The sequence below is a fragment of the Myodes glareolus genome, chromosome X (genome assembly GCF_982192425.1).
Source record: "Myodes glareolus chromosome X, mMyoGla1.1, whole genome shotgun sequence".
NCBI lineage: Eukaryota > Metazoa > Chordata > Mammalia > Rodentia > Cricetidae > Myodes > Myodes glareolus.
In genome coordinates, this window is record NC_142053.1 from 59,568,624 (window position 1) to 59,591,922 (window position 23,299).

Below are 23,299 nucleotides of genomic sequence, written 5' to 3' on the forward strand. Positions count from 1 at the left end.
CTAAAAGATGGTATCTCTAAAAGAGATCTGGTCAAGCTGACCAATGTGAGATGGCCCAATGCTTCATTTATCCTTTTTCCAGTCCTAAAGCGCTGAATAATCCAAATATTATATTCGTTATTTTAGAACTAATTTAGATCACAAAAAATAAGAAACACCATACAAAATGTAAATTGTATGACTGCTGCTAATATGAGAAAATAGAATGAATTAATTCCTTGGTTCCAATTAACATTTTGTTGTTTATTTTACACTCTGCCTTCTCAACTGTATTTCCTATACTCAACAGACCTTGTAGACTTGGGTGCACTTTGCTTTGGGCCAGCAAGCACAGGAATAAGTTAATTGCAAAATTGATTTAGAGTGCCACAAACTACAAAATACTAGAAGACAAAAGGAAATAAATCTGTCCCTGATTTTACACACTCTGACTAGAACAGATATGCATTCTAGAAAATAAATAAATAAACAAGCAAATCCAGATATTCTTAGAAAAACTTCTGTTTTGTCAATAAGAATTGGTTCTGTCCTTTATATGACAAACAGTCCACCACAAGCATCCCTATTAAAAATGCAATGCTATTCTAGATACACATAGTTTAAAATGACAATGAAATTAGAGGTCAAACTCACCATCATTTTTTCAAAGAGGTCCAGAACTTCCTTTTCAGACAAATTCTGAAATCGTTCATCATATAATGGCTGAGCCACTGGAAACTCACTGATCACGGCTTGAGAATCAATAGGATGTTGAATAAGAGGTTTTTCTTTTTTGACGGTAGATTTTCTGAAACTTGTAATTCGGTCACGCTGCAAACAGAAAAAATAAATAAAAGCCCTAAGAGAAAGATCAGGAGCCAGGAACATGAAGAATGGAAGCATCAAAATGGCACTTAGTATAATATATATTATTATTATTGTCTCTTGACAAAACACTATTGTAAGCAGCAAGCTCCAGTTAGAGATTGAACTATTTTGCAGCCTTGAAGTTGTTATTAAGCTTCAGAAGTCTGGGGGTGAAAAAAACATGCCTCAAAAGTAAAACGTAGCCACTTGTCATTTCTGTTTTGTACAGAAAGTAAGTGAATAGACACTTTGGATCAAAATCTTGCTGTGGTTGTTTCTGGGAGAATGGGTCTTTAGTGCCAACTTCATGCTATGGAAAGAGAAAAAGAAAACAGCTACTCATGGCAAACTAAAAGGGAAGTTTGGGGTAATAGTTTTCTTCAGCACATGGCAAAACCTGTAACAAGTGTACATGAATACCTGTCAGTGTAGCAGTTGACTAAACTGAATAGAATGGAGTCTGAAGACAGACACCGAGAGTTCAATTCCAAAATGGAAAAAACCGTATCTCTGAATCAGTTGTTGGGAACTCACTTTCTCTCTGTTTCCTCTTTATACTACAGGGGTCACTGTGAGAGCCAAATACAATTGCTGTGTGTTGATGCTATTAGTTACTGTTATTGCTATACTCCTCAACTTTTTTCCCTCCCTAATATTTGGCATCAATAGAAAGTGAATGAATGCTAATACCCTCAGTCCACTTGTTGGAAATGTAAACAGAAATATCTTCCTCATCCAAATATTATTCAGCTAAACTCATGACTTTATGGGCATTTCCTTTAAACCATTGATACCATGTACAATCTCTAACAAGTAGCTTGCTCTTTCATATCAGATGAGTCAAGGACTTTGGTTGCACGTCAACAGACCATTTGATTTAAAAACCACCAAATATTTGACATTAAACATTAGTAGTATTCATAAAACTGAAGGCAAATCAGTTTTATTCTGGTGTCTGTTAGGAAGCACATGCAATACCATCAGGTCACATTAAGCAAGCAGACATGTTAGCAATGAGGACAGTGAATGTGCACTGCCATGTTACCACAGTCCTTTCAAATAACCTTAAGAATACAAATACATTACAGAAATTACTACAGTTCATGTAAAATTTTGTTGACCTCTAAGAGAACATATTCTTTATTTTATTGATTGAAATAATGTTTTAACCATAATGTGTACTTTGAAAAAAAGCAGTTTTAAGCAGCTTAGTTAGGATTACAAAAATTATTTGAGTATATGGTTGCTTACAGAGAGATTATAGAGACCACAACACTTTAGAGCTGAGAAGAAAATTGAAATAGCATCTAAACCAACTCCCTCAAATTCACAGAACAGGCTGACTCACTTAAACACATGAGTCCCTGGTTCTGATGTCAGTTTTCACATTACAATTATTTCTGTAAAATTATTTAAGCTGCATTATTAAACTTTCTTTTAACTCTTTGAGGGCAGTTAGTTGGTTTAGAAAGGTAGTATCTTTACACAACTCAAGAAAAACAATTTTAGTAATCCCAAATAAACTGAGTCAACTGTTACTGAAAAATATGGTGGACATGAAAGCATTTAAATATGCAATTATCCATTAAGTTAACATATCTCTTCTCCATTCACTTCATATCACTTAAAAATAGTCACACAATCCAAGCTTTTATACTGAGTGTCAGCATTACTAACATGTAGATTTGATATTTCTACACCCTTCATTTTAATGCAAAAAATGCCTTTTTATTTCAGCTATACTTTGGTAAAAAGATGAAGTCAAGCTGCATACTTTCATCTTCCAAGAGCAGTCACATTATTTTACATTTTTTTCACATTTTTGTAGATAGGTAACTTGCAAAAAAACAAAACTGTGCAAAATCCTATTCAAGAAAGTTGAGGTATAAAGAATGCATTTCATTACTGACTTATAACTTTTAATAAGAATTACTACTGTAGTCTGAGCTTGAAAATAAATAAGCTTTTGAAATTCAATAGCACATATCTGACTAAAATAATGAACTGAATTTCTTTTTGATTTGAAAATACTTTCCTCTAATATAGTTATTTAATGTATTCACAATTTATTTGACTATCAAAAGAAAAAATGTCCATGTTTTCTAGGGTCCACATTTATGCACCAAACTTTAAAATATTGTATTGGTATATATTACAATGATAAAAAATAAATTTAGTCTGGATCTGACCCAACTATTTATGTAAGTTTGGGACAGTGTTTCTTTTTATTGAAGAAGGGTGAGACACTACATAACCCTGGCTAACCTATAACTCCTTATGTACACCAGGCTGACTTCTACCTTGCAATAATCCTCCTTCAGCATCTGGAGTGCTAAAATCACAGGTATGTGCCACAGTGCCTGGCTACTATTGTTTATGTTAATATATGAAAAAGCAGAAACTACTCTATTGGTAATTATTCTATTTTGTTCTATTTTCTAAGCATCCAGTCACTTTATGGGTTGCATATATCAATGTTTTAATGTCCACTTTTGTAAGTGAAAATGTAACATGCATAAGCAATGCAATACCATGCTGCTCACACCACCTTACCACATCATCTGCCAAAGTTTTTATTTGAATGTTCTATTAAAACCAAAAGAAAACAAACAAAAGAAATACCAGTCAGAAAAGAGAAATTCATAGATCGAACAACAGTTATCTGAAGGAATTGAATGATTCTCATATTTTACCAGATTAAACTTCCAAAAAAATTTACAAAGTTCAACATTCACAAAATACAACCATTACAAAATGAAAATATATATATTTTCACATCTGGCTGAGATAGCAATATAACAGTGCTCAAATACGACAAATGAGTCAGTGAAATTATGCTCCTTTTCAGTCTTTGAAATAGTTTGACAATAAATATTGTTTTAAAGATGACTAAATTCGGAGGCAGAGGCAGGCGGATCTCTGTGAGTTCGAGGCCAGCCTGGTCTACAAGAGCTAGTTCCAGGACAGGCACCAAAAACTACCGAGAAACCCTGTCTCAAAAATCAAAAAAAAAAAAAAAAGATGACTAAATTCAATTTTAAAAAGGAAAGCTACGTCAATATATAGCCACTATTAATTAATAAGTACAATGTTAAACTACAACAAAAGTAAACAATTCAATAAGCCTCAGGATTCAAAAGGTATTTCAAAATTTTACAATAGCATACAAATAGTATGAATTCTAGATCTCACTATATAAGTTCAGCCACACATCACTTCATGACAATGATCTGCTTCAAGAAATGCACGGTAAGTGACTGCATCATTAGGTAAACATCACAGAGCATACTCAAGAAAACCAGGATGTCATTAGATGACACACTATTACAGGATCCCCATTATATGTGCACACCGATCTCTGATTCAGACTCTTCACGTAGCACATGACAGTACACTGAAATGTCATATATTTAAGATAGAACCATTCCACAATGGTTAGAAATTGAATTTAGCTCTTCTGACTTGTTTCAAAATCTTGTTCCTTACAGAAGATGAATAAAGTATATTTAACATGATCATGGATGTTGGTATGTGTTTTTACTAAGTAAAATACAGTGCTTTCATTGCAGAGAATTCCATTGTGAGTTTTCAATAGGTGAAAACTGCTTGGTCTCAAAATGTCAGGAAATTTCCTACAATGACTACTATCCTCCCTGTGCTATTAAAGATAACCCTTCCCTAGAACAGTTGTGGCAAATGTACTAGTGCATACAAAGATCTTTTCTATACTTTGAATTCTTTGATTTCCTCAAGAATTTAAAATTCTAATCTCTGTATTAAATCATCACAAACCACAACCAATCTTTATTACCTTAGAGAAAGAATAGAGGGCTTGCAAGATGGCATAGTAGGTAAAGTGCTCACAGAACAAATGTGAAAACCTGAGGTTGAAACCAACATTAAGCCAGGTGCAGTACTGTGCATCTATAATCCCAGGACTTTGACAATAAAATGAGAGGAAGTGGCAGAATAGCTAATGTGTCAACTAACTATGTAGCAAGAAACAACAAAGAGGCCCTGTCCCAAACAAGATAAAGAGGTGAGGACCCAGAAACACCCAAAGTAGTCCTCTGACCTCCACTCAGCCATGTATGTGCTCTGGAATACATGTATACACACACTCCATATATACAGAGACACATGCATGTGCCCATATACATATACACATGTATGTGCCCACACTCATATATGCACACATACATGCATATGCACCCCTACACACACACACACACGAATCATACACAAACACAAAAGATAAAATGGGGATTATTTATATCAAAACTAAAGAAACATTTAAACGATTAATTCACCTTAGAACTTTCTCCACCAACTATTTTCTCTTGAGTTTCTGTGGTAGGTTACAGAAAACTTTCATGCACGGTAATGGACTTGATTTCTTGTAAAGCGCAATTACAGACCTGGAGTGACCCTGCTAACATCTGACATGAGCCTGTCCACCTGGGTTTTTGAGATAGATTACATAACTCTTTAAGCAACTTGTGCTTTCCTTTTCTTCTCCTTCGGGGTTATAAAGCTATGATTGGAAACATCTATATCTCTAAAGCAAGAATATAAATTAGGAGAAAAATGATCTATTTAGTCAAATTCCCTAAGTTAAGGTACATGTACATCAGAAATGCTTCAAATCTGTATCTCAATTGAACACATGTTGACAATTTAATCAGTGGAGACAAACACAAGAAAAATAGAAATGCTAGTTATCTTTTCACTTGGCTTTACAGGAAGAGTCTGGAATCTTCTAACAATTCTCTATTTTCGAAGTAGCATTCTTTTTGTTCACAATAAGCCACATAATATGAACAGTTAGAGTTCGGTGGAATTTAAGATAATCTGAGCAAAACTTCTCATTTTACAAGTAAGAGTGTGCCATTTATGCTAATGGTACCACTGCATTCCATTTGTCTATGCTTAAGACTTCTACAATGCATCAGTATTCATTTCCAATAGCCTAAAGACTAACTGTTCAGTAACCACACACACACACACACACACTCACCAAAGCTCTACCTCAAGCCACCATCAGCTCTTACCCAGATTTCCTCAGCAACCTCCTATTTTGTCTCCCTTATTCTAGCTTTGTTCTCTTACAGTGAGTTTTGAAAGGGACAAAGTTACACTTTGAAAACTAAAGACATGTCACACCCCTCTCAAACCTGCAATGACTCTATTTTCCCTACCAGTGCAACTCAGATTCATTACAATGACTACAAGACCCTGACCTCATTTCTTACTGCTTCCCCTTCATTCAACTAGCTCCATTCACACCAAACACCTCACTGCTCCCAATAAAGCAATCACCCACAGGAATCCACTCTTCACTCTGCCTGCAACATTCATTTCTGTTATCTGTACAACTTGTTCCTTAATCCCCTAGCAATGTTTTTTCTCAGTAAGGCTTACTCTGGAAATACAGTTCTAGTAATAATGTGGGCCTAATCCCCATATTCCTGTTTTTATTTCCTTCTTCAAGTAAAATTTAATATGCCCATCTATAATCTATTGTTCTTGTCTGTTGGCTTTTCTTTATTTTCTCTAGTGCTGGGGATGTAACCCATGGCCTTGTACATGTTAAGCAATCACTCTTCCACTGAGCTATAGCCCCAACCATTTACATCTGTTCTGTTCCCTATAATATAGGCTATATAAGGATAGGAATTTTTTCTGTCTGGTTTTGGGCTGTGTTTCTGATGCCAAAACAATGCTTGGTACACTAAGGCACAATAATGATTATGAATTGCTCTCATACTCCCTTTCATAAATATTTAATGCCTCGTGGTACTGTAAGGACTAATAACCCAAAGGCATTCAAGCTCTGTATGACTTGGCCCCAGGCCACCTTCTACTTCTTCCCTCTTGACCCTTGTACTACATAAAACAAAAACTGAAATCTTTTACCTACTGCATGTCCTGTGATGTCCTGTTTATAGCTTTGCAGATCCCTTGACCTGGAATGTCCATTTTAGGTATATTTCTATTTCTAGCACCTCTTAAATTTAAAATTTGACTATTGACAAACAAAATGTGAAACTCTGGTTGAAAATAAAACTTGATCATGTCTGAGCTCTATTTTATTCTTGAAGAATTTTTTCCCTAATACTTATTTTCAAGAGGGATACAGAACCCCAAGGCACAAAGCAAACTATATACATGTAAAAAATTATCCCAATTACTTTTGATAGAGAGCCATGAAAAGAACTCTGCTATCTTGATTTATAATTGTTTTCCACTACAGAACATACATTCTATATAAATGTGAACACTTACTATAATATGGCTATTTCCTAATACATTTCTCTCGCTAAAATATTTGCTTTCAGTAGCTAGATAAATAGCTCAGCAGTTTAGAGTACATACTACTCTTGTAGAAGATCCAAGTTCAATACCCAGCTCCCACATCAGGTGACTCATAGCCACTCTAACTCCAGCTCCAGAAGACCCAACACTGTTTCTGATCCTGCAGGCACCTGTACACATACATTAGACATTCATGCAAACACATACATAATATGCACATAAAAAATAAAAAATATTTATAATGTTACTTCACAAATACCATATTTCATATTTTTTTAAATTGTTTTAGAGAAAAAATGACCATGGTATGCTGAAAAGGAAAATCTTTAACAGTTTAGAGACTGAGTTTCAGAAACTGATTTTTGGACACTGTATACCAAAAATATACTAAAAATCATAAAATAAGTCACTATTAAAGAACCATCAATAGAAAAGAAATACTTTCTGCCACATGACTGAATGTCAGTGAAAATAAAATGTACAAAAGCAATCCATTACAGTAACAAAATGGCACCAAAGAGGCAGTTCAAAACTGTAAAGAGCTGCTTTGGGGCAAGACTAAATCACTCACGTTCATATGAACTGATCATTAAAACACATTTCAAAATTTCTGCATTAAAGTACACTTTCACACAACTGAGCATAGTAGTGTACACTTTTAATCCAAGAAACTTTAATCTGGGATTAATTAACCCCAGCCTTTAATCTACCTCATTCTGGGGAGGCAGAAGCAGGTGTATCTCGGAGGTTAAGGTGAGCCTGATCTACATAGCAAAGTTCTAGGACAGTCAGAACTACACAAAGAAACCCTATCTGCATTATAGTGCAAGGGTTGAGCATTCACCAAACATGGATGAGAAACCATGAGTTAGGCCCTCAGAACAGAAAGACGGCATTTTAAAATAAATAGATAAACATCATTTCATTTTTAAATGTTTTTTAAGGAAAAGTTCTCAAACATTTTCTGAATTTTATTTATATAAATGTAAATATCTTTCCCTCAAACCACAAGGAAGTAATCATGGCTCTTACACCTTTGTACACACTATAGAAATATACATATACATGGATTCAAAAAACTAAAAAAACAAAAGATAAAAGTGACCCCCAAAATTGGAGTCACAGCCTTGAATTAAAAGCACTGATTAAAGTCATTTTGGTAAGTTTTTATTATGCAAATCTAATGATAATGGTCATTACAGTGGGGGCATATTACATCAATAAGTATAGCGACCATATATTTTCATTAAATTCAACTCTGAAGAAGCAATCAAACTATGCATTAGTCAAGCAATCAGAGTTTATTAAACTTCATTTATGATGAGCTATATTAAATATAACAGTGCAGTATTATATAGTATTACCTAATTATAAAAGTATTGCTCTAGAATCTCAATCCCTTAAGAATAAGAGAACTGGTGGACTTAGTTATAAACTCTAATGCCAAAGTTCTGATTGCAATGCAAAAGATCACTATTGCAAGAAAATTAAGTTTTAATTTTCTCAATCAGGCAGAAATTAACAAAAGCAGCAAGATATAAAGAGTCAACTCTCGCATGGCTAATGTTACATGGAAATACAATGCTTTATAAACATTGTGCAATTAGTCTAGCACCACAGAAATTGGGCAACTAAATTGGATGTAATTCAAAAGTCTCGTTGTCAACTCAAAAACTCAATCACTATATTTGACAACTTTCTTCTCCTTTAAAGAAAATCAATAAGTTGGCCATTACAACAAAGATGAATGGTCAATTATTCACCCAGCTTTAAGGATCTTGCTCTCCAACAGACCAGGGCAATGTGACACAGAAAGACACATTCAAATCAATATAACAAATATTTGAGCATCTACTATATAGGTTCTAGTTTAGTTAGAGATCAGAGGATTGAAAGAATAATCACCAAAAACGTGGGGAAACGTGGAGTGCTGTGGGAGATCTGATGAAGCAGTACAGTATAGCCTGAACATACTTTTCAAGTTAGAAAGACCTTGAGTAAGTGAAACAAAGGAGTCAAAATCCACGAGGCAGGGTTGGATTCCTCTACACAACATGTCTCCACAATACCTACCTATTCATATTGGCAGCAGTCATATAAGGAAGAAGTTCTGCCTTTCCACTTTTCAGAGTTTATACTCCGAACTTTCTGAACTAGCATGCCCAATCAAAATAAGTCCAAGTCATCTAAACACCTAGTAATCAAAATCAACATTTTAAGCAATCACTGGAATCCTACATAGAGATTTTGTGTTAGTTTCATTGCTCTCTGTTCTACTTATTTCAGCAAGAAAATTATAATCTGATTTTTAGAAGCAAGTTCAACATAGAAGTTTGCTTCTAGGATGACAGGAGAACAAATTTTAGCTTTCAATACCAGGAAATATTTACTACCTCTATTTAAAATTACCCCAAATCATTCTTTCGTCTCCTTTTTAACATAGGGTCATTTTCCAACAGAAACACATCATCTTAGGCAATATTGTCCTCCATCACAATTAGCATTGATGAATAGATGCTAGACAAACTGGCAGCATGCTAAGCACTGCAAATTTAAAGAGACAGAGACCTGCTTTCAAAGGCCAAACACTAACAGATGAGAAGATGAACTTATTGACACTAAATTTCAATTATCCTCCTTACTTTGCTGGTTATCATCTATAACTGTCCATTTTATCGTTTAAGTAGAAAATTTCCTTTTAATTTTGTAACATTAAGCACACCAACTCAGAAATATTGTCAAGTTGAAGCCTCAAACTCTAAGGCACCAGAGTTTTTGCTACTACAAATCAAAATTCTTTTTGCCATTGTTCTGACAAAAAACATTCCTTCTGGGATCTTCTTCTCAAGCTGTTCTTTCGATGTAAAGGAATAAAATATTTATATACAAGAGATCAAATATAACATCAAAGTCCAGGGCTTCAGTTTTTCTCATGAAGCAAATGACTAGTACTATATGAAATTAGTTTTGTTTGTCTGTCCTAACAAGGTATGAGCTCAATATGAAATGAACTGTACCACCATAAACTTGAACATCAGGATAGTCAACTATGGTATGGGAATTCAATAGTCTCTTCCATTTAATAAATATGATCCACCTTAGGACATGCTCAGGAAATGTATGCTGGCCACTAAGATGTTCAACAACAGTTCCTAATAATGAGTTGTTGAAAGTCACTTAATATCTGAATTAAGTAAAAACAATTGCGGGAATATCAAGCTTTTTATAGTAAGAGTTTCTTCTACAGGCACAGAAATTAATTGGTTTGCTGTGTACTAAATCATCTGAGATAGGAGAATTGTACATGAAAGTTTTTCCTTCTTGGATTATGAATTTAAAAAAACAGGAATAAAAAATCTAGTCTTACGTAATTACAGGTATTTCAATATTTCAATGCAGTAATTAATATATTATATTATACTTGGATCAATGAGTTAGCCAAATGGAGACTAGTGATTAATAAATAAAATTTTACCTTCTCTGTTAACCAATGTATGAATGAATTAAGCAAACATTAAGCAAGTACCCACTGTTAAACAACCAGCACTTTATGGTATATAGAAATATAAGGCATGATTCTTCCATGAAGGCATGTGCAATCCAACCAGCAGTGAAAATTAACCACATAAAAACAAGTCAATAATGAAATACTGAAGGTCCGCAGTTTCTCCTCCTCTACCACATTATCCTCTACTATAAAGACAATGCCCACTATCTGTAAGACCTTGTTCACTATCTACAAGTCCCCTCCCAGCAGAGATTTCAAGGGTCTTATTAGCTTTCTAATCATTGACACTTGAACAACCACTGGCACCTAATACTTGTTCAAGTATTTGGAGGACAAATTCTTTTAAGTACAAAAAGAATTCAGGGAAGAAATGGTTTAACTATTTCTGAAGTGGAACTTGGTTGAGTAACTCTGCTAAGAATGGCACACTAAGGGGAACAGAGAAAAATGTAGAGTTCAATAAAAATCAATAAAAAAAATTCTTCCTCTGACTTCCAAAAATAAAAAAAGAATTGCACACTAATCCCTTGATAGGAATAATATCCATGAAGAGGGAAAGAAGGAAAGAAGTCAGATAGAAGAGCCAGCACTCTGTGTTTCAGGGAAGTTGGGAGGAGTGGCCTTAGAAAACAAACGATTCAAGAGGAAGAGCATTACATTTTCAAGATGCAGGCCGTGGTCAGTAGAGTAACTCTTGAAATCCACAAGGGGTAATCTACATATTTGCCAACCTCTGGGGGTCCTAAGAACTTCCGGATTCACAGAAGGAAATGGGCGGGGGTGATTTTTTTGTTTTTTTGTTTGTTTGTTTTTTTAAGTAAATTTTATTAAATTATAAAAGTTTCCATTTCCGCCCCCCCTCCCAATACCCTCCCACTCACCCCACTCCCCCTCCTCCTCCCTCTTCGTCCCCCAGGGCAGTCAGGGTTTCCTGCCCTGTGGGAAGTTCCAGTTCCTTCCCCCTCCCTCCAGGTCCAGGAAGGTGAGTGTCCAAACAGACTGGATCCCCAAAATCCAGTATATGTAGAGGAAACAGGTCCCAGTGTCATAGTCAATGGCTTTTCAGAAAGACTTCGGGCCAGCCACAGTCAGAGAATCTGGCCAAATTCCGAGAATCTGGTTAGATCACGTATCCACCAGGAGGTAGGAAATAGACAAGAGTCCCAGGTAACCTCGGGTGCATGGGGGGGTGGGAGGGTCGATGGAAGGGGAGAGGGTTAGAGAGAAGGGAGTAGGGGAGGAACAGGGAAAGCTTGGTGGCCGGGGATGGGGGGGGGAGGGAGGAAGGATAAATATGGGATCAGGGAAGAATATATTTCAACTAAGGGAGCCATTTTAGGGTTTACAGGAGACTTGATTATATATGGGATCCCAGGTCCAAGGAGAGATCCCCCAGATTGCTCTCTGGACAGAGGAGAGGGTGCCTGAATCGGCCTTGGCCCATGACCATACTGATGTATATTTTGCTTATCACCATAGATCCTTCATCTGGTGAAGGACGGCGATACAGACGGAGACCCACATTGGAGCACAGGACTGAGCCCCCCGAGGTCCAAATGAGGAGCAGAAGGAGGAAGAACATGAAAAACGAAATCAGGACTGCGAGGGATGCTATCACCCACTGATACAAGGGAACAGATCTGATGAGAGTTTACCAAGGCCAGTTGGACTGGGACTGAACGGGGGTGATTTTTTTAAATTTATTTTATTGAGCTATACATTTTTCTCTGCTCCTCTCCCTTCCTCTCCCCTCCCCTTCAACCCTCTCCCATGGTCCCCATGCTCCCAATATACTCAGGAGATCTTGTCTTTTACTACTTCCCATGTAGATTAGATTCATGTAAGTCTTTCTTAGGGTCTCATTGTTGTCATGGCTCTCTGGGATTGTGATTTGTAGGCTGGTTTTCTTTGCTTTATGTCTAAAAGCCACTTATGAGTGAGTACTTATGATAATTGTCTTTCTGGGTCTGGGTTACCTTACTTAATATGTTTTCTAGCTCCATCCATTTGCCTGCAAATTTCAAGATGTCATTATTTTTTCTGCTGTGTGGTACTCCATTGTGTAAATGTACCACATTTTCTTTATCCATTCTTCGGTCAAGGGGCATTTAGGTTGTTTTCAGTTCTGGCTATGACAAACAAAGCTGCTGTGAACATAGTTGAGCACATGTCCTTGTGGTACGATTGAGCATCCTTTGCGGGGAAGAAGGTGATGTTTTCAAAATGCTGAATTTGAATAGCATGTATCCACAATCTTCTCTGGAACTTTTGAAACCAGATATGTTTTGGAATTCCAAGTAATTCAAGTTTGAGAAACATAGTTACATGTACAACAAATAACAAAATAAATCCAGGAATATCCACAGTAGCATACTGAATTACATTTGAGTTCAGTAATAAAACAAAATGTTCTATCAAACAGGATAAATAAAGTCTATACACAGACTTAAGTAGGCATAGTTTTATGACCAAATTATAAAAGGTTGTTTTCACAGTTTACAGGTTTTAGAAATTCAGAAAGTGGTTGTGGCCCCATGATATTCATGATTGACTGAAAAAAGACTCAAAAGCTCAAAAGAAACTTGCAATAATTAGCAAGTTTGGTCTTTTCTATGAGTGGTAATATTTTGTTTATGCTATGAAAAAGTTAAAATTGTCTGAAGATCAGAGTGCAGAGCTAGCCACTAATTAGCCATTGAAGCCAGCCAGTGTTGCCATACACCTCTAATCCCAGCACTAGGGAAGCAAAGGCAGGTGGTTCTTTGTGAGTTGAACTCCAAGTTTTTATTATTAAAACCAAATGGAATCCGTGCTATACCTATGTATGTAACAGCAACCCTCTACTTAGCACTATGATAAGAACCCTATATATGTTGCCTCATTTTAACCTCCACAATAATGCTATGGAGAATTATTTTATTTTGCATTAGCATTTGTATTTAGTGTTGAAGTTATATGATTAAAGTCCCATGCTCTGAAACCTCTATCTCATTCCGAAGCCTTTGGTAAACACTATGGGTCAGTATAACACTCCTCGTTAAGGCCTGAGCTTGTTTCTCAGTCTTGGTCTTTCTTTGGCCACTTTGCTAGCCTTTCAGTGTGTATTCCACCTCACCATTCTTTCTTCTTTACTTGGCCATCTCCCATTCATCCTTTCTGCTCTTAGGTAAGGTTACTGTTCTCTTGTATTGAGTAACACATGGTTGCTGACCTCCCCTTTTTATAAATATCAGACTACAATTATTTTTTTAATTGTCTTCCTTGCTATACTGGGAACTCAAAAATGGTCAGGACTAAGAATCTCTCCTCTAACTCTTTGCCTGTATTTCAATCTCTACCCGTATCTCTCTCCATTCCTTTTTGTGTTGTTAATTATTTTCAAAGTCTTTTGTGCAGCTCAAGCTAGCCTCGAACTGTCAATCCTCCTGCCTCACTCTCCAGTTCTGGATTTGCAAGCATACAAAACCAGACCCAAACTCAGGACTAGGTCTCATCCTTTTTTGTTCCTCCTCCATCTTTGGAAATTTTAAACAGTGTCTAGCATAGAGTGAGCATCCAGATTTGTAATGATTGATGGAACTGTGGTTGGGAAAAAGAGGAGTGACAGAAGAAAAAAGAAATCCAATTGTCATGATAAGAACACAGATTAGGTGGTAGCAATTGGAACAGAGAAAGCTGTTAGTATATGTAATTTTGTTTAAAATTACCCTTGTTATTGAAGCAATGTACCCAGACATATGATTGTTGTTTGTATTAAATAGAGTAATTTAAATATATGCTGTTGTGATTACTATCTTTACAACACACAAATAACCTCTAAATGGCTATGATTACTACTACTAGATACTTCACCTTACAATGACTTGCCATGCATCTACTTCAAGCAGCTTTTATAAATAACCACATCATTTATTTTTCCGATGCAGCTGAAAAATTAATCTGACAAAACAAAATGATTCACTCCTTTAAAGCTTCAAGAGTATAAATTGCCTAAAACTGAAAATTACACCTGAATTTTGAATATGTTATTACTAAACCTAATTTTATAGGGAAAATGCATAAAATTCAACCAACAGTTTTAGTTAATGACATTACCTGTACTTTTAGCTGATATTTCTGAATTTCCTAACAATCCACAATTCAGGACTGAGTCAAATCTAAAAGTCTGTTTATTTAGTTCATGTTTTTAGCTCTTGGGAAACATGAATTCAAAGATGCAACACAAAGCCCTGGTTTCCATGTAAAAGCAGAAAAGCTTTGGTCCCGAGAAAGCCAGGCAGCCTTTTCAGACTCACACAAGAAATTTTTTAAAAAGCATCTTATAAAATCAACCTTAGAATAATACATTGACAAATATTTTAAAACTAAAAGCTTGAGGAGAATATGATGATATGGTAATGCCAAAAATACTTCAATTTTCAGAAGGCTTACAATACAGAATTCAGTATATTAAAAAGTGCATAAAACTGTTTAAGTTTGATTTTTCTTAAGACAGGCTTCAGATTCTTTGCTCAGTAGTGGTAGCTTTGGTAAACGCATTCCTCTGACAGGGAGTCTTAGCTCTGTATTTATTTTCACTTTTTAACTCAGTTTTAATATGCTTAAGGCATTCACTTCTGAACTAGCAAGAGAAACTGTCAAAATAATAAACTGAAAACACCAAAAATGTCACTTATACTACTATGATTTACAAATTCCATCATAAAGAATTAACAGGTAGTTTTCATTGTGGACATGTTATTATATTAGGCAAACAACAATTGAATTGGTGTTTACTCATATAGGCCACACATTTCTTCTAAACTTGTGCTTGTTAAAATGAACTCTTCACAAATGTGGATAACTTTGTATATGGAAAGATAACAACAGTTAATAGAACATCAACTATACCTGGTATTCAAAGCATCATATGTAGTCTAGTCACTGTTTCATTACAAAATAAAAAGCAATGACCTTCACATCGCTTTGTCTGAAAACCTTCAGAACTAAAGCGATAACACTTGCAAATTTACGGAACAAAGCAAATAACACAAGTATCTTAAATGCTGTGAATCACTTAAATGCTTTAGTGCAAAGATTTTCAGGCTCAAAACATTTTCCTTTTCCCCTAGATATTAGAACAACAGTGGTGCTTGTTTATCACTATATTGATCATAGTTTTTATAAAGCCAGCAAATATGAAGATGCTATTAACCTCTTCTATAATTCTTGAACTTTACTGGTGCCAACAAAGAATTTCAACCAGTAAAAGAAACCTTTTATACAGGATGTGTATCATATAATTGTACCCAGCACTTCAGTCACATCAAACTATTAAACTTGCTAATAGTACTCTCTGTGTCTTTGTGTGTGTAACCTTTTTTAACACAAGAAAAATCCTGACTTCTCCAGGAAAAACTTGAGAAGTTCTAAACTTATTTTAATAGCTTCTGTAGACTTTCTTATTTCCTTCAATACTGAATAATTTGGATTGGTAACAGTTTAGCCAATTAGGAATTAGAAAGTTGAACTTAAATGCCATACAACTGTCAGAATAATTTACAGTCAGTGTACTGAAATGAAAATATAAATGTGCTTAAACATTTACAGAATTTTTCTTGCTGTGTTATCTTGAGTTTTGGTCCCAAATTAATATGCCATCAGGACAGGAATAGCCAAAAATTTTATAAAATACCTAAGTTGACTTCTCACCATTACAATTCTATTTTCTAATAATGTTATGCTTACTCTATATAAAATGACTAATTTAATAGCAATAATCAATACTACAGAGATCTTCAACATACATGGGCTGTTTGTAGCCCTGAGATGTTCAGCTATTTCTATCACTGTATTTTCCTACAAAACCAAAGTTTTCAAATGATGGTTAAATTCACAAGTCAACTTAGTGTGCACATGTATGTGCACACAAACAAACATACATACACCCCTATGATATACCTGCAGATTCATAAGCGATGGGGCTCCAGCTATGATCCCCTTTGGAACATTTTCTGTAGAAAATAAACAACTGAACTCGGGTTGTAAAAATGCTTTTCTTCCCTATAGGCAAGGTTAGCTGCACTAGCAATGTTCTACAAGGAGTCAGAGGAAAAACAACTGACCACTTATTTCAGTGCAAGTGTTCAAAGAGACACAATCCAAATCCAGACCCTTGAGTATCTGAAATGAGAATCACGGGGCAATGCACTCCTTCTATTAAAAGAAAATATCCTGGAATCTAAATGCCTTTATAAGAACTGCCTCAAGAGTACTTAGGGTGAACTCCTTCAAAAGCTTAACTATAAATTTGATCTACCAAGTTGAAAGGCCACTGCATTTTCACATATCCATTGAACTTGTAAGATCTCAAATTTCATAAACGATATACAAGCACACTCCTACTTAAGCCTTAAGTGGTGAACATTTACTGTAGGAAAATACTAGAATGTGTTCTTCCCTTTTTAATACTGTAATTGAATGTACTAAGTTAGGCATTTTTTCGTGTGAAATGCAGAAATGAGACTACGTGCAGACCCAAAGCCATTGACAATACCCACTTGGAACATGTCACTTGATTTTTGAAGAAGTAGCAGTTTCATAAAAATTTAAGTGACATGGTATCACTCACCAGTAGCTGACTCTGACCAGTGCTTTTGTGAGCTATAGCATGCTTTAAGGAGGCAGTAAATACCACAAAACACAACTTTTATTACCCCCAAAACCTTGGTTCACATTTGATTACGATATTTATTAACATATATAATTTCCGAATTCAAAGTTAGTAATGAGTATTAGACTTTGGAACATACTCCGTAAATTGGGTTAAGTATTGTATACTGATTAGTAATGACACATTACCTCAAAAGTACATGACTACATACTTAAATGACTCACCCATAAAACAAGACATAGCTATTTAAATCTTGCCTGTCGTGCTTACTGCCAAGTTTCAATGCAAGAAGTCAAATAAATATAGTGAAGGATAGAAGAAAAATGGGGAACCAAAGGAAGAGAACCAAGGAGATGAAGGGAGAAGGATCAAAAGAGGTGTACGAGAGAAGATGAAGCAAGAGAGACTGAACAAATGAGGATCTGTGTTGTTATCAAATCCTGAAGGGCAATAACTAGCAGGGAATGCTAGTGATTTTTAATTTGTATGCTGAAGTGGGGGGTGAGTTAGTTAGACCTAAAGACATAATCAGCAGCGTGAGTTCTAAGAGTCACTAAATACTGTAGACCGGGTGTTGTTCTTAGGGCTTTAATTTGATTCCTACAATAAACCTGTAATGTGTGGACTGCATCTATTTGTGATTACTAAACATAGACACATAGAAGTTAAGTAAAACTACTTTGTGTAACATCCACTGGCCTATATGCAACACCACGTCAGCCAAAACATACCATCACAAAATGAATAGCAAATACAATACTGTGGAGTATGGTGGAACTTGTCACTGCACAGATGGAAATACATCAGTACCCTAATATAGTTACAAGTTTCCTTGCTTGCTTAGAAGGAAACTAATATAAGTTCCCACCCTAACGTCTTACAACATTTACATAGCTACTTTCAGAATTCAAGCAAGGGCTATAGAGCACAAAGGTCACATGCCCCAAAGATTACTTCCTATGAACCTAGCTTGTGTAAAAATGGTTGTAGGTTTTATTTTCTGACACAGACCTTTCCAGGTGTTCATTTCTCAGCACTTGACAAGCCTACCATAAACTGAAAAGTAGTGAAGTGAGCATTACCTACATGGTCAGGAGCATTTCAGAAGAGCCTGTCCCTACTTTCATGAAAAAATATAGACGAAAAATGCTGTGAAATAAATGCTAATGATATCTGCAAGGAAGATAAATTTTTAGTTTGGATTTGCATTAAAAACATATATTGTATTTATTTAAATTGCATGACAAGAAAATTACATTAGACATAGTAAATCTTAAAATAAAAATTAAAACTCTTCCCAGTTTCTGCTGTTATCTAGCTAAATATAGTTTCAGCAACATACAAAGTAAAGTATATTAACTTCATCTCTCAAGGATTTGACAATTTCACTATAAACTCTGGAAGTAGTCAATAAGGAAGCCTTACTAACCCCATCAAGAACATAAAACTATAAACATAATGGCCTTGCTAAGTGAAAAGCAGGGAGGGTTGAAACCACAGAAAAGTTCCTGGATAACTAGATAGGAAGTAGAAGGCTTGGAGACCACTAAGGATGGACCCCTTCCTCAGAATCACCTTTGAGCCCCACATCCCACATCCCTGCTTACAGATCAATATTTAAGAAAGGGAAGCATCAGACATGGTGGCCCATGACTTTAGCCCTAGCACTCAGAAGGGAGAGGAAAGTGCATCTCTGTGAGTTCAAGGCCAGGTTGTTCTATAAATGAGTTTCAGGTCAGCCAGGGCAACACAGAGAAATCCTGTCTCAAAACAAAACAAAAAACGAAAAAGGAATAACTAGAGAGGAAAGCATCATAATTGCCCGTCTTTAAGATTTAAAATACCAAAAGGAAAATAGAATTAGCTGGGGTTTGATGGGGGACCTAAAGGGAGAGCTAGTAGGGTATGGCTACATTTTATAGATTTTTTTAATGTTTTTATCTTTATTTTCAAAGGACTTTGTTACATTTTTTTCCCAAAAAAAAAAAAAAAATGAAGAGGTTGGGCATAGTGGCACATCTCTTTAATCCTAGCACTTGAAAGGTAGAGAGGTAGGTGGAAGATCTCTGTGAATTAGAGGACAGCCTGGTCTAAACAAGAGAGAGAGAGAGAGAGAGAGAGAGAGAGAGAGAGAGAGAGAGAGAGAGAGAGAGAGAGAGAGAGAGAGAGAAAGAGGAAATATGACATTATTTCCGGGGGGGGCGTGGTTTTGGCTTCTTGATACATTCTAAACTAGCCAAAACATTGCAGGATTACAAAGACACTATAGTCACTTCCCATAAGAATTAATCCAATTTAACCTATTAATCATCTGGTCAGTAAAACACTCACCTGAAGACATGTAAATCAGATAGAAGAAATAACTATGGGATATGTACTTATACACCCTAGATATCTCTACATACATAGTGATGCTTGTGAAACCTGGCTGCTAAACCTGATTCCTTTTCTAAGTTCTAATAGAAAGAATGTAACTTTTCTTTAACCCTGTATCTTTTTGGATACAAGCCCAAATGCTAAAGCTACTTACTTATCCTGATGCTCTGTTCTGCCTGTTTTTCCCTCTGTGTCTTCGTCTTTCTCTGTCTCGGTGTCTTTCTGTCTCTGCCTCACCCACTCCTCTCCGAAGATCCCCATTTTCCTGCTTCTTTTCTGACTTCTAGATCAAAAATATAACTCCTTTCACCCCTTTCTAGCTTTTCTTTGAACACTGGCCCAAATCATAAAACTATTCATCGTCACACCTTGGTGGTCCATACTTATCCTCTAAAAGATCCTCTCCCTCACCCCATGCAGCCGCTCACACATACTGTCCTGATATTTTTTTTCAGATGCTAAAATTGATTCTAGCTCTTTTTTCTAGATTGTTTATTCGAGTCTTTTTATCAAACTGACCAAGAACCCATAAGAGGAAATGTGTAACAAAATGAAGTAATCTGTATAACTAAAAAACTAAAGTGTCTTCTAATGTCTACAGCTTTTATGGTTTAATCATTATAGAGTTTTAATGAGGAAAATACTGAAATTGAAAACAAATCAGAAAGGGTTACTTCAGAAATACCCATCTGTAACTGAGTGGTTCACAGCAAGTTTTCAGGAAGTACAATAACCAGGACTAAAGCCTGTCAAACTGATAGGGAATTTTCTGCCAACATCCATGTCAATGTGACCCATCCAGCATAAACATAACATTTCCTCTTACTGAACAGTGATTTGGATTTTCTTCTGCCTTCTCTTCTCACAGCCAGCATGATGAATGAGTGTTCTACATTAAAGCCACACAGTCAACATAATCTAAGCAAACTGAAGTATGTTTGAAGTCTTACAGAGCTTTATATGAGTTCTTTACGAAGATCAATTATGAAAACATCTCAAACATTATAGGGCACAACAAAACATGCTTTCTAAAGAGGGTACACTATAAAATTCTTGTCAGGACTAACATCCTGATTTTGTGCTATGTAGTAATCCCACACCATCTGTACTTTTCCTTCACTGTTTCTGGAAGTTTTTGCAGACCCAAAATGTCAACATTTGCCTTGACTCTTTCCAGAAAGAATATAGTCACGTAAGGTATGGTATTATAATTATTCTATTTTACTATTAATTAATCTTAGTGTACCTAATATGTTGGTATTTTTTAATGTGTATCAGTGTTTTGCCTGCATGTATGTCTGTGCATCATATGTAAACCCAGTGTCACAAAAATTAGGCCACAAAAGGGTGCTGGATCTCTGGAACCAGAGTTCCAGATGACAGAATAGCCACATGAGTGCTGGGAATTGAAACATTGTAAACCACCAAGCCATCTTTCTCTCCAGCCCCAACTGAATTTAATCTGTAAATCAAACTTCATAACAGTCAAATATGTAGGAACAAAATTCTCTCTTTCTCTCTCTCTCTCTCTCTCTCTCTCTGTGTGTGTGTGTGTGTGTGTGTGTGTGTGTGTGTGCATGTGTGTGTGTGCGTGTGTGTGTGTGTGTGTGTGTGTGTGTGTGTGTGTGTGTTTACCACTATCTGTTGCTTCGGCACTTACTAGTAGCCTTGAAATGTGTTTCCCGTGCATAAGGAAACGAAAGACTGATATGCAAACCCAGAAGGGATTATTTTACAAGAAGAGAGTGTTGCAATTAACAAATACAAGGGAAGAGATACCATAATATGACCCAAGGGAGGACAATTTGGAAGGAAAAACATTTTGAAAACTGGAAAAGGACACAGTTATACACTTTGTATGAATAAACCCAAGTTTGGTAAAGAATATAATCGCCAAGTATCTACTGAGCAAAAAGAGAGACTGCCAAAAGGCCTGTATGAACATTGTTGAGCTGTCAATTTTCAGGGGAATCCCAAAGATTATGCTGGAGTCTAAGCAAGAATGGTAGAAGGGCTTGGTTAACTTTTAGCACAGGTTCCTCGAGTTTAGAAGTAGAAGAGAATGGTAAAAATCTCAACAAGTTCAATTAATTTCATTAAGCAGGTTTAAAAGACCGGTTTTAAAGCCAGATCTCTGACTTCTAATTTTATAGGATTTACCATATAAAACAACTAACACACATACTCAAAATAAAATAAAAATACATAAAACAAATTTATTTTCAAAATTTTATTACATTCTATGTATTGTGTTATATGCCTTTTTATGAGTAGGGGCATATGCTTGGAATGGTACATGTATGGAGGTCAAAGGAAAACTTGCAGGACCAGGTTTTCTCCTTCTAACACGTAGGTTCTGGGAATTCAACTCATGGTTACTGGGGATTTTTCCTGTTTGGCAGCCTTAGCCCTTACATATCAAGCCACCTATCCTGGTCCAGAAGTAAGTATTCAAGAAATGATTTCCCACCTAATGGACAATAGGCAGCAAAGGACAGTGATTTTTAAAAGATGTTACATACAACTATACTAGGAAAGGGGGAGTCATGCAGACAAAACAAAACAACCCACAGATTTGTGAAAAATTTTGAAAAATTTATCCTGGCCACTCAGTAGCATACTATTGGCACATGTATATAAGGGAGCAACCTATGAATATAAAAAATCATAGGAACCAAAAAATATCTAGCAAACAACAAGGAAAAATACACAAAATCTGGCATCCATTTAAAAATTATCAATCTAATCTGTGTGGGGTGACTCACACCTGCAATTTAAACTCTAGGGAGACAAGTCAGAAGATTGTCACAAGTTCAAGGCCAGCCTGAGCTACACAACAAGACCCTGTCTCAAAAATTCAGAAACAGCTGGACAGTGATAGCACATGCCTTTTATCCCAGCACTTGGGAGTCAGAAGCAGGAGGATCTCAGTGAGTCTGAGGCCAGCCTGGTCTACCAAACAGTTCCAGGACAGCCAGGACTGTTACACAAAAAAACCCTGACTCAAAAACAAAATAAAACAAAAAAGTTAAAAAACGCAGAGTTTGGAAGGAAAGCCTTTAATCCTAGATTGTTTGACAATCTAGGATTGTCAAACTAAACAACTGAGACATCAAAGATGAATGTAAAAAAGAAATTTGAAATTATTTGTAATAAGTGGCAATAAAATCATAGTATATAATAATTGTGGGATGCCACACAAATGCTATGAGAGATTTAGAGCAATGGATCCCTTCATCATAAAGTAAGTTCTCAAAGACCTTTAGAAGCTACCTTAGGCAAACAAAAAAATCAAAATAAACAGAAAAAAATGAGTAAAAAAAACACTGTAGGAAAACTATAAAATATTTCTTTGAAAATACATATAAAATTATTAAAATTAAAAGAATATTGTAACCATGGTTTTATTACTGTATTTTAAGTAAAAATCTAGTCTACAGAAACTTCCAAAATACTGAGAAAACAGTAAACTGCTAACTAAATCTTGGTATATGAAAGAGAAGATAGATGTTGGAAAGCTTATCATGAGCATAGCCATCTTTATACATGAGGCATATGTTTACTGCCTTGACTATGGAGACAGTTTTGCACATATGCAAAAA

The 23,299-nt window shown here is 35.7% G+C and overlaps 1 protein-coding gene across 3 annotated transcripts in view; it reads right to left on the bottom strand.

Moving 5' to 3' along the window:
• The window catches only part of Diaph2 (diaphanous related formin 2), a 727,907-nt gene that overhangs the window by 671,334 nt on the left and 33,274 nt on the right, over positions 1-23,299 (bottom strand). For 2 of the 3 annotated variants that reach the window (XM_087903153.1, XM_087903155.1), the window contains exons 2-3: positions 3,400-3,432; positions 634-810 (exon numbers count right to left, since the gene is read on the bottom strand). In XM_087903153.1, the coding sequence (XP_087759279.1) occupies positions 634-810; positions 3,400-3,432 (210 nt within the window). The remainder of the gene's footprint in view (positions 1-633; positions 811-3,399; positions 3,433-23,299) is intronic. The other variant, XM_087903154.1, reaches the window with a different exon arrangement.